A 13048-nucleotide genomic window follows, 5' to 3' on the forward strand; every position below is an offset into this window, starting at 1 on the left:
GTAATCAGCGTCATTAATTGGAAATGTTTGACCTTATACATAATAATCTTTCAGAACTCGGAGGGGAGGGGGGGGAATTCCTTGTGACCTTTTCTCACGGTCTCTGTGTTTGCAAGCTGTACTCTGAATCACGTGGGAAGGTGACAGACCTGGGACTGGATATAACAAGACCTAAATACAGTTGAGAGAGGGGGGGGGGGGGGTAGGGTAGACTTTCTCCTAATATATAATATATATATATATATATATATATATATATATATATACACGCCACATATTGGTGGTTACTGTACTTTTCAGTGTCCTCCAGATGCTTTTGAGATGGCTCCTGCCACAAGGAACATCTCACCCTCCTGTACTCGGACGGGCAGATGGTTCTCCCTCTCTCTCCCCCAAACCCCCCCACCCCTGATTTGATGTCGCCCCAATTTAAAAGATCTGTAAATGCAGTTTTTGGGCCTTTCTAGAATCGGTGCCAGGCATAGCATGGATAGCGTAGTGGTAAGCATTACTGCCTAACTGCACTGAGGTCATGTGAGTGACAACACTGAGTCCTAAAATAAGTTTTCCTAATATGCCACTTGTGTCATAAGGAAGTGATGAATTTTATATTTTACCTAGCATGGTCCCTGGGTTATGCTGTGGCTAGGACAAGTCGGGTTAGTTCTAGAGCATATATTTTGAAAGGGCCGGAGACTATATAATTGTGTTGTTGAAAGTGAATAGGTCCAGGAGCTTATTGTATTTTACAGTTTGTCAGGCAGAGCCCATGTTTATTTGCCTTTAAACCTTGTTTATATGGTTCTACGCAGATGTAACGCACGGCTGGGAAATACTTTCCATGAATGGTGCAAAGCTGCTCTGGAGAGATACCGCCTTATCTCCTGGCTGTCCCTCTGACTGCCTTACCAGCTTGTTTACGTGAAGTGTCCGTTTTCTCATTTACATAAACGCGGTTCTCTTGCTAAAATGTGAAAGCCTCCTGCAAATTATGTTATCACAGATGTGACATCAGTTTAGTAGTCACAGATGTTCTGCAAGTTCCCGAAGTGTTACTAACAAAACCTAGGGGGACATGTACTAAGCGGGATCCGGTCTCTAGGTTGACAGTGACTAGGTCGACCACTATTGGTCGACAGGGTCTGTAGGTTGACAAGTCAAAAGGTCGACATGAGTCTTTCTCAATTTTATTTTTTTTTCCATTTTTTTTTATTTTTTACTTTTTCATACTTGACGATCCACGTGGACTATGATTGGGAATTGTAACGTGTGCCGAACGCTACGGCAGCGGAGCGATGCACCTTGCCCGAAGCATGGCGAGCGAAGCGGGCCATGTGAGGGGACACTGTGCACTAATTGGGGTTCCCGGTCACTGTACGGAGAAAACGACACCAAAAAACCATAAACTCATGTCGACCTAGAGACCCTGTCAACCTAGTAACTATCTACCTTCTATACCACACCCGTACTAAGCAGTGATAAGTGGTTGCCATGAGCAACTGCTCCAATTGGCTGCTTTGTATACCTTTTTATAGTATGCAAATTATAAATGTTATGTCAATGCTGATTGGTTGCCACGGGCAACTTCTCCACTGGCTCACTTCTCCACTTTTATCACTGCTTAGTACATCTCCCCTTAATGCAATGTCATCTGTGAAAGAATGTACAAATCTTTTGACATCAGACCTGTCATCGTTCCAAACCCCCCCCCCCCCTTCCTTAATAATGGATATACAGTATTGCTGTAATCCTTCTGCATTTTGCAGTTCCTAGTTTCAGCTTTTTTAGGGCTCCCACTGTTACCCTGGTATTGGTAAATGGGGCAGGGGCTTGCCCACATCTTTTTAATATCGCAACCATACACTGTGTTCAAGAAAGATCAAACTAACTGCTATTTTATTCTAATTTCCAGCGACTTCCTTATACTTCCCGGGTACATTGACTTCACGGCGGATCAAGTGGTGAGTGACCCTCCCGTAGTCTCCGCTTAATATGTAACCTCAGGGCCTGATGCCTTCCAGACATTGCTAATTGGGTGCTGTCTGGGACATGTGCGCAGCTTTGTGCATTGTAAATAGCCTGGGCTGTGGGGGTGGCAGGCATTTTTTGGGGTCATTTCTGATTACGTACCACTGGCCTGTGTTTTAGGACCTCACCTCGGCCCTTACTAAGAAAATAACTCTAAAAACACCATTGGTCTCGTCCCCAATGGACACGGTGACTGAAGCCAACATGGCTATCACTATGGCGGTAAGTAGCTTATGGCTTTGATCTTAGTTATTGATTGGTTTTGTTCTGCTAGGGCACAGGTTCTCAAACTCGGTCCTCAGGACCCCACACAGTGCATGTTTTGCAGGTCTCCTCACAGAATCACAAGTGAAATAATTAGCTCCACCTGTGGACCTTTTAAAATGTGTCTGTGAGTAATGAATACACCTGTGCACCTGCTGGGTTACCTGCAAAACATGCACTGTGTGGGGTCCTGAGGACCGAGTTTGAGAACCACTGTGCTAGGGCATTCATTATGGTAAGTCACTTATCTCTCCCCACTGTGTCCCAGCTGACGGGCGGCATCGGTATCATGCATCACAACTGTACGCCAGAGTTCCAAGCTAACGAAGTGCGCAAGGTTAAGGTAAGTGTCCGTCACCCAGTGCTAGTCACTGGAGGTTCTGGGGATAAAGCATAAACCTTTTGCCTTTAGTCATATTTACTAAGCGGTAGGTTTCACTCTTGAGGACTTCTTTAAAGTCGCTATAACCTTAACCCACTCTTCTATGAAGGCCTGGCACATAGTCATGGTTTTATATTCTCCCTCTGAGTTCTACAAGCCATCCCAGGGCTACTTACTACCTATTTTACCTGTTCCTGTTCGCTACATTTATGGATCTGATCACACTTCCAATGACCTCCTACCATATTTGTCGTGCATCGTTTGCTCACATCTCCAAGCTACTGTAACGTAGAAGGCTGATTACACTTCTGAGATTGGAAGGACTTCAGTGGTTCCTGATGGAGTGAAAACCATGGAACTGTACTGAATACTAAAAGAACTACTTTATAGCTAAAATATATAAAATTTCCTATACTCTATATGTAAGAAGAACATAGAAGGAAATACAGTCAAGGCCCCTTCAATGCTTCCCTTTTTCCCTTTTTTTTTTCTTTTTCTTTTTTTTTAGTGTTTGGTATTAATCTGATTGTCCACTTCGGGCAAATTCCACCCTTCAACCTCTAGTACCACCCTTGGCACTAATGGCAGTCAGGGATACTTTTAAGTGTCACTTGCAAGGTCTGTCCCTCTTCTGGGAGTTACACAGTGCTGCCTAGAGGGGTGAGAGAAGGGATTTGAGACTAGGTAGAACAGGGCCGAAACTAGGGTTTTCGTCACCCGGGGCAAGGCAATAATTTGCCCCCCAAAAAACAAACACAAAACAAACAAGCCCTATCAGACTAAAATAATCAGATTATCACAAATTTTTAAAAAAGGGAATGTTACTGGACAATATTCCCCTATGTGCCTCAAATGCCCTATGAGTCACATGCCCCGCCAGCGTATTATTATTATTATTATTATTATTACATTTTATTTATAGGGCGCCACAAGTGTTTCGCAGCGCCGTACAAAGGACAGTACAGGGAGACAAAACTTAGCATTACAGTAAATAAATAACAAAAATAGAGTGCAGGTAACAAAGAGCACCACAATTCTCATACATAATACAACATAGATGTAAGTAGTGAGGGAGTGATCATTGTACTACAAGGGGCTGGCGGCCATAGATAGAGAGGGGCCATTTACCAGTAGGAGAAAGAGCAGGTAAAGATGGTCGCTGAGTGAAATGTGTCGAGAAGAGGGCTTAGACAAGAGGAAAGAGGGCCCTGCTCTGAAGAGCTAACAATGTAGTGGGGAGGGGCGACAGACAGATGACATGAGGTGCAAGCAAGCGGGAGGAAGCCTGATGGTGGTATGCGAGCAAAGCAGAGATGTTCAAGGCATGGGGATGGAGGAGCAGCCTAAGGACTAGGTTATGCATTGGAGGGGTATGCTTTGATAAATAGGTGGGTGTTCAACTACATGCTCCTCTGTGTCCCCATACATTGCACTATATCATAACACTTCATCACTGCACTACATCACTATACTGCATCACTACACTACATGCCCCTATGCACTGCACTACATACACGATATGGTACACTACATCACTACACTACATTCACTTTTCTCTTACGTCCTAGAGGATGCTGGGGACTCCAAAAGGACCATGGGGCATATACGGGATCCGCAGGAGACATGGGCACACTAAAAGACTTTGACTGGGTGTGAACTGGCTCCTCCCTCTATGCCCCTCCTCCAGTCCTCAGTTAGATTCTGTGCCCAGGAGTGACTGGACACACACTAGGGGAGCTCTACTGAGTTTCTCTGGAAAGACTTTGTTAGGCTTTTTTATTTTCAGGGAGACCTGCTGGCTACAGGCTCCCTGCATCGTGGGACTGAGGGGAGAGAAGTCAGACCTACTTCTTCTGAGTTAAGGGCTCTGCTTCTTAGGCTACTGGACACCATTGGCTCCAGAGGGTTCGATCACTTGGTGCACCTAGCTGCTTGTTCCCGGAGCTGCGCCGCCACCCCCCTCACAGAAGCCGGGTGAGCATTCGAAGAACAGAAGACTTCAGTGACGGCAGAAGACTTCAGTAACGGAGGTAACACGCAGCGGTCGCGCTGCGCTCCGCTCCATGCTCCCACACACACACACACACCAACGGCACTCACAGGGTGCAGGGCGCTGGGGGGGGAGCGCCCTGGGCAGCAAGTTACTGAGGGTCTTTTAACTGGCAAAAGATGCATATTCGGTGCCCGGGCACCGTGTACGATACCTCCGCCAGTATAAAAAATTTCAAATTTAAGCTGGACTACAGCGCGCCGGGAAGGGGCGGGGCTTAGCCGCACAGTTTACCAGCGCCATTTTATCTCTTCACAGCCGCTGCAGAGACGCTGGCCCGGACCTCCACTCTCCTTACAAGTACAAGGGAGCAAAACGGGGGGGGGGCACAGGCAATTTGGTGCTATATATGTGTATATATTTACAGCGCAGCCATCATATAATATTTATTTAGTAGTATATGGGCGCTGGGGTGTGAGCTGGCATACTCCCTCTGTGTTCTCTCTACAGGCTTCCCTGTAGGTCTGTCCCCTTTTGGCCGGTGTGAGTGTAGGTGTGTCGACATGTCTGAGGTTGAGTGTTCCTCCCCAGAGGAGGTTACTGGGGGCGCGGAGAAAGATTTGGGAATGACTGTCGGTACAGCCGACTGCTGATTGGGTAAATATGTTGAGTACATTGAATGCAAACGTGGCATTATTGTCTAAGAGGCTAGATAAATCTGATTCTCAGACACAAACATGGAGTAAATCCATGGTGGACACTTTGTCTCGGGTACAGACCCCCTCAGGGTCACAAAAACGTTCATTTACCCAGATGGCAGATACAGATACCGACACAGACTCTGATTCCAGTGTCGACTTCAATGAGGCCAGTTTACATCGAAAGTGGTTGAGTATTCAGTACGTGATTGTGGCTATTAAAGATGTTTTACATATTTCTGAAGTGCCTGCTGTTCCAGATAAGAGGGTTTGTTTGTATAAGGGAAAAAAGCCTGAGGTGACTTTTCCCCCCTCTCATGAACTGAACGCTCTTTGTAAAAAGGCTTGGGAGTCGCCTGACAAAAGTGGCAGATTCCCAAGAGAATTTTTATGGCATATCCTTTCCCCTCTGACGACAGGGAGAAATGGGAGTCGTCACCCAACGTGGACAAGGCTCTGTCTCGACTGTCCAAAAAGGTGGTGCTTCCGTCTCCTGACACTGCTGCTCTCAAGGATCCGGCGGATCTCAAGCAGGAGACGACATTGAAGGCCATTTTCGTTACTACTGGTGCACTACTCAGGCCTTCTGTGGTGTGGGTGAGTAGTGCTATTGCTAAGTGGGCTGATAATTTAGCTTCTGATATGGATACCCTTGGTAAGGATGACATTCTTTTGACTCTTAGTTATATCAAGGACACTGCAGATTACCTAAAGGATGCGGCGAGGGATATTGGCCTCTTGGGATCAAGGGCCAATGCCATGGCGGTCTCTGCCAGGAGGGCGCTGTGGATTCATCAATGAAATGCTGATGCCGACTCCAAGAAAGCTATGGAAGCTCTCCCTTTTAAAGGTAGTGTCTTGTTTGGTGACGGCCTTGCTGACCTGGTGTCTACCGCTACTGCGGGTAAGTCATCTTTTCTTCCTTATGTTCCCACACAACCAAAAAAGGCGCCCCATTATCAGATGCAGTCCTTTCGGCCTAATGAATACAAAAAAGGAAAGGGCTCGTCCTTCCTCGCTTCAAAGGGTAGAGGAAGGGGAAAAAGGTCGCCTGCTGTGTCTGGCGCCCAGGACCAAAAGCCCCCCCCCCCCCCCCCCCCCCCCCGCCTCTACCAAGTCCACTGCATGACGCTGGGGCGTCCGTGCCGGTGGGGGGCTGTCTCCGAATCTTCAGTCAGGTCTGGTTTCAGTCGGCCCTGGATCCTTGGGTCTTAGACATAGTGTCCCAAGGGTACAAACTGGAGTTTCAGGAGATGCCGCCCGCCAAACCCCCCCCCCCCGCCGCTTTTTCAAGTCGGCCTTGCCAGTTTCTCTTCCAGAAAGCAGTGGTAAATGCTGCGATACAAAAGCTGTGTCGACAGAGGGTCATTGTCCCGGTTCCCCCGTCCCAACGGGGGGAAGGGTTCTGTTCGAGCTTCTTTGTCGTGCCGAAGCCGGACGGCTCGGTCAGACCGATTCTGAACCTAAAATCCCTCAATCCGTACTTGAAAACTTAAGTTCAAGATGGAATCTCTTCGAGCTGTGATCTCCAGCCTAGAAGGGGGGGATTTTATGGTGTCAGTCGACATAAAGGATGCCTACTTACATGTCCCGATATATCCTCCTCATCAGGCCTTCCTAAGATTTGTGGTGCAGGATTGTCATTACCAATTTCAGACGTTGCCGTTTGGGCTTTCCACGGCCCGAGGGTCTTCACCAAGGTGATGGCGGAAATGATGGTACTCCTACGCAAGCAGGGGGTCACAATTATCCCGTACTTGGACGATCTCCTGATAAAGGCGAGATCAAAAGAGCAGTTGCTAAGAAATGTGGAACTCTCCCTGACTGTTCTGCAACATCATGGTTGGATTCTAAATTTGCCAAAGTCTCACTTGATTCCGACAAATCGGCTGCCCTTCTTGGGCATGATTCTAGATACGGAACTACTGAGGGTGTTTCTTCCGGCGGAAAAAGCTCTGGAAATCCAGACCATGGTCAAGGAGATTCTGAGACCGGCAAGAGTGTCGATTCATCAATGCACTTGAGTGCTAGGGAAGATGGTTGCTGCTTACGAAGCCATTCCGTTGGGCAGGTTTCATGCCCGGGTGTTTCAGTGCGATCTGCTGAACAAATGGTCCGGGGCTCACCTGCACATGCACCGGAAAGAAGTCTATCTTCCAGGACCAGAATTTCTCTCCTGTGGTGGCTGCAAGGTTTTCGCCTTCTAGAGGAACGCCGATTCTGAATCCAGGATTGGGTCCTACTGACCACAGATGCAAGTCTCCGAGGCTGGGGTGCAGTCACACAAGGAAGAAGTTTCCAGGGAAAATGGTCAAACCAGGAATCTTGTCTCCACATAAATGTTCTTGAGTTAAGAGCCATTTACAACGGCCTCCTGCAAGCAAAGAACCTTCTTCAAGGTCTCCCTGTCCTGATCCAGTCGGACAACATAACAGCGGTGGCGTACGTAAACTGCCAGGGCAGTACAAAGAGCAGGGCGGCAATGGCGGAGGCCACAAGAGTTCTCCGCTGGGCGGAACAGCACGTGAGCGCTCTGTCGACAGTCTTCCTTCCGGGCGTGGACAACTGGGAAGCAGACTTCCTCAGCAGACACGATCTCCATCCAGGAGAGTGGGCCCTTCATCAAGAGGTATTTGCAGAAGTGACAAGGCGTTGGGGAATTCCTCAAATAGACATGATGGCGTCTCGCCTCAACAAGAAGCTTCCGAGGTATTGTTCTAGGTCGAGGGACCCCCAAGCCAGTGCAGTGGACGCCCTGATAACTCCGTGGGTGTTTCAGTCGGTGTATGTGTTCCCTCCACTTCCTCTCATTCCAAGAGTGTTGAGGATTATAAGACGAACAATGGTTCAGGCAATACTCGTCGTTCCAGATTGGCCACGGAGGGCCTGGTATCCGGATCTTCAGGAATTACTCGTAGAAGATCCTTGGCCGCTTCCTCTAAGAGGACCTGTTACTGCAGGGGCCATGCGTGTTACCGGACTTACCGCGGCTGCGTTTAATGGCGTGGAGGTTGAACGCCAAATCCTAGCTCTGAAAGGTATTCCCGGGGAAGTCCTCCCCACTCTCCTTAAGGCTAGAAAGTAGGTCACGGCAAAACATTATCACCGTATTTGGAGAAAATGTGTGTCGTGGTGTGAAACCAAGCAGCTCCTGCGGAGGAGTTTCACTTTGGTCGTTTCCTCCATTTTTTTTTGCAGGCAGGCGTGGATGCAGGCCCGAAATTAGGTTTAATCAAAGTGTAGATTTCAGCTTTATCTATTTTACTTTCAGAAAGAATTGGCCGCCCTTCCTGAAGTTCAGACTTTCGTGAAGGGAGTGCTGCATATCCATCCTCCGTTTGTGCCACCCGTGGGATCTTGAAGTGGTCTTGCAGTTTCTTATGTCTCACTGGTTTGAACCTTTGCGAAAGGTTGAGTTAAAGTTTCTCACTTGGAAAGTGGTCATGCTTTTGGCCTTGGCGTCTGCCAGACGAGTGTCAGAATTGGCGGCTTTGTCTCGCAAGAGCCCATATTTGATTTTTGATGTGGATAAAGCGGAATTGAGGACTCGTCAAGAATTTCTGCCGAAGGTGGTTTCTTCGTTTCACATAAATCAACCTATTGTGGTACCTGTGGCTGCGGCAGTCCCAAAGTCTCTTGAGGTCGTTAGAGCTTTAAAAATTTGTCGCCAGAATGGCTCTTGTTAGGAAAACTGAAACACTGTTTGTCCTGTATGCTTCCAACAAGATTGGAAATCCTGCTTCCACGCAGACTATTGCACGCTGGATTTGTAATACGATTCAGCATGCTCACTCTTCGGCTGGGTTGCCATTGCCGGAGTCGGTAAAGGCCCATTCTACCAGGAAGGTGGGCTCGTCTTGGGCGGCTGCCTGAGGGGTCTCGGCACTTCAACTTTGCCGAGCAGCTATATGGTCGGGTTCAAACACTTTTGCTAAATTCTATAAGTTTGATACCCTGGCTGAGGAGGACCTCATGTTTGCTCAATCTGTGCTGCAGAGTCGTCCGCACTCTCCCGCCCGGTCTGGAGCTTTGGTATAGACCCCATGGTCCTTTTGGAGTCCCCAGCATCCTCTAGGACGTAAGAGAAAATAGGATTTTAATACCTACCGGTAAATCCTTTTCTCCTAGTCCGTAGAGGATGCTGGGCGCCCATCCCAGTGCGTACTTTACCTGCAGTTGTATTATTGGTGATTGTTTTTGGTTACACGATAGTTGTGTATCGGTTACGTTCAACTTGTTGCTGTTTTTTCGTTCATACTGTTATCTGGTATTCCTGCTAATCCAGTTGTACGGTGTGTTTGTGGTGTGAGCTGGTATGTTTCTCACCCTTAGTTTAACAAAAATCCTTTTCCTCGAAATGTCCGTCTCTCCTGGGCACAGTTCCTATAACTAAGGTCTGGAGGAGGGGCATAGAGGGAGGAGCCAGTTCACACCCAGTCAAAGTCTTTTAGTGTGCCCATGTCTCCTGCAGATCCTGTCTATACCCCATGGTCCTTTTGGAGTTCCCAGCATCCTCTACGGACTAGGAGAAAAGGATTTACCGGTAGGTATTAAAATCCTATTATATGCTACATCACATCAGTACACTACATGCCCCTATATACTGCAATATATTACTACAATACATACCCTATAAGGTACACTGCATCACTACACTACAACCCCCCTATAAGCTACACCAAATTCCCCCCCATCTGGGAGGCAAAGCGGTGGTTGATACTGCTAACTGAGAGCACAGTGCGCTTCTATAGCTTGCACGGTGCACCGCACGCTAGTCGCAGCACTGCATGGCAAAGTAGAGAGTTTAAGACAGTAGCCAACATAGGAGAGATCCCAGGTACTAGAGCTCACCTGCACAGCGTCGGAGACAGCTGCGAGCAGACAGGTGGGTCAGATACATTGTCCTAGGAGCTGGAGCAGCACAGCCGGTTTAAAAAAAACAAACAAACCTGCTCCTCTGTAACTCCTTGGTGTCCCCTCAAATTCTGCACCTGTGGCGCATGCCCCCTTAGCCAAACCCCCCCCCCCCCCTAGTTACAGCCCTGGGTAGAATCACCCATGTAATTTTGTTGCCTTTTCCGTCACAGAAATATGAACAAGGATTCATCACCGACCCCGTAGTGTTGAGCCCTAAGCACAGAGTACGAGACGTGTTTGAGGCGAAGGCACGTCACGGGTTCTGCGGGATCCCCATCACGGACAATGGAAAGATGGGCAGCAAACTGGTGGGGATCATTTCATCCCGAGATATAGACTTCCTTAAATCTGAAGAGCACGATCTACCTCTGAGTGAAGTAAGTATCTGTCCTGTGTCGGCCATAGCGTGTAACTGCACCCCACTTATACCAAACTATATTATACATTATTTCATGTCTGCTGGAGTTTAAATTATCTATTACCGTGGTTGTGAGGTTCTAGGTTTTGTGGATGACCTTCAGAAACTGATTTAATAACCGGATAAATACCATCTTTTTGGTTTGTATAACCAGATCATGACCAAACGGGAAGATCTTGTGGTCGCCCCAGCTGGTGTTAATTTAAAAGAAGCAAATGAAATTCTGCAGAGGAGTAAGAAAGGTAATTCCAAGTCCTCCTGCTTGGTATTTTTGTTTCGGCTCCAATTTCTGCCTGCTCTGAAATAGCATTCAAATCCATTGCGTTTCGTTTTCAGGGAAGCTGCCAATTGTCAATCAGGATGATGAGCTGGTGGCGATTATTGCTCGAACAGATTTGAAGAAGAATCGGGATTATCCGCTGGCTTCAAAGGATTCCAAGAAGCAGCTGCTATGCGGAGCAGCTATTGGGACCCATGAGGATGATAAATACCGGCTAGATCTCCTAATGCAGGCCGGGGTAGACGCTGTGGTTCTTGTACGTGACACACTGTGTTTTATTGGGGTATTTATTTAATGACACAACTGATGCAAAGTCGTTTTACTGACCGTATTTCAGAGGCACCGTAGTCCCATATTCCAGTTTCATAGTGAATAATTGCCTGGCATGCTGTGTTTTTCTAATGGTTGCGGTTATAAACACCAGCGCCCAGCAATAGTATTTGGCAGGATTACCCAGCGCATATACCAGAGTTTCCTAATCTCCGCCATTACAGTCCATTATTTTTTATTTATTTTTTAAACGATATCCTTGCTTGAATACAGGTGAGTTAATTAGTACCTCAGTCAATTTGATTTAACCATCTGTGCACAAGCAATGGATCTGCTTAAAACCTGCGCTGTATGGTGGAGTCTTGTGTATACTATATAGACTGAATCTGTTAACTGTAGTTGTGCAAGAACTTGAATGAAAGTTGCTGGCCGCTTATCTATATATGAATAGCAGAAGAGCGACTTTTGAGTGACCTATTTATATGATGCCAGTGTCTGAGTAGGGCACATCATTTACCAAATTAAAGTTCTTGGTCTGTAGATTTGCAAAAAAAATGTTGGCGTCGCAATTGGTTGCTTCGTTCCGGAGTTGTGGCAAAGCGTCCGCTTGCCATTTACAATGCATCACCATTGTGCTCTAGGAAATGTGACAGTTGGTGAACTCTCCCTGTGCTCCTGCTGGGTGGTATGGAAACTGTGACCGTTATTTTCAGCCTCCCACTAAGCAGAGATTTTTCCAAATTTGACTCCTACGGGGGTGAAAAAGGGTAAAATGTTCCACCCAGCAAACGTTTGCCCTGGTGAAGCTGGGCACGTCAGCTAGTTTATTAGAACATTTTATCCAACAGAACTGTGTTCTCTTGCGCAGAGCGGTGCTCTCCATCTTGTCACAACTGAATTATACTGTAAGGAGCTGAGAAATGCATAACTGGCAGTCAAACTGCATCAGTCACTTACACACGGTGGAGACAGCCATTTTGTGGCCAAACCTTCATTGATTAAAAAATGGCTGTGCCCCCCATTCCTCCCCCCCCCTCTTCAGTGTCGGGAACACTCCAAAGCACTGTGCTCTCCCGCCAAAATGTCCCCCCCTCCTCAGTGTCGGGAATACTCCAAAGCACTGTGATCTCCAGCCAAAAAGTCTCTTTATTGGAACTCCTTCATTGGGGGTCTATATCAGCGGTGGGAAACCTCCGGGCCGTATAAGGCCCACAAAGCTGTTTGTTCCGGCCCACCTGCTGCTGTGTGTCAGACACGCCGCCCCTCAGTCCAGCGGCGGCGTTTCTTGGCTGTCAGGGCAGGGAGGAGAGCGCAGCTGTGTCCGGTGGCGGGTAGGATCTCCAAACCAGCCGCCGGTTCGTGAGCCAATCATGAGCCGTCGCTGCCGGTCCTCGAGCTCTGACTGGCTCCCGAACCGGTGGTTGGTTTGAGGTTCTACACGCCGCTGCCGCCCGACATAGCCACGCTCTAATCCCTGCCCTGACCCCTGATGGCTGAGACACACCGCCGCCCAACGGAGCACTAAGGGACACTCTGTGCTCCCCTCCCCTGTCACACAGCAGCAGCACGGTGGGGGGAGGGGGGGAGAGACGCATGTGTGGGGCAGTGTGTATCTGGCAATGTGTCTGGTACTGCACTATTGGTGGCATATGTATCGCGCCCCATTTTTATTGGCCACACCCATTTTTTGGCATGCGTGCCTTTGGCGCGCACCCAGTATCACTAAGGGGCGTAACTACTGGGGGACAGGCTAATTTTTAAGTTTATCATTTTTGTATGGACCCTGAAGGATTTTATAAAT

The 13048-nt window shown here is 47.9% G+C and overlaps 1 protein-coding gene across 2 annotated transcripts in view; it reads left to right on the plus strand.

Moving 5' to 3' along the window:
* Window positions 1-13048, plus strand: part of IMPDH2 (inosine monophosphate dehydrogenase 2) — a 100376-nt gene that overhangs the window by 24857 nt on the left and 62471 nt on the right. For both annotated transcript variants that reach the window (XM_063941126.1, XM_063941127.1), the window contains exons 2-7: window positions 1913-1961; window positions 2149-2250; window positions 2561-2635; window positions 10450-10656; window positions 10852-10939; window positions 11034-11233. In XM_063941126.1, coding sequence (XP_063797196.1) covers window positions 1913-1961; window positions 2149-2250; window positions 2561-2635; window positions 10450-10656; window positions 10852-10939; window positions 11034-11233 — 721 coding nt within the window. The remainder of the gene's footprint in view (window positions 1-1912; window positions 1962-2148; window positions 2251-2560; window positions 2636-10449; window positions 10657-10851; window positions 10940-11033; window positions 11234-13048) is intronic.

This window comes from Pseudophryne corroboree, chromosome 9 (genome assembly GCF_028390025.1).
Source record: "Pseudophryne corroboree isolate aPseCor3 chromosome 9, aPseCor3.hap2, whole genome shotgun sequence".
Taxonomy (NCBI): domain Eukaryota; kingdom Metazoa; phylum Chordata; class Amphibia; order Anura; family Myobatrachidae; genus Pseudophryne; species Pseudophryne corroboree.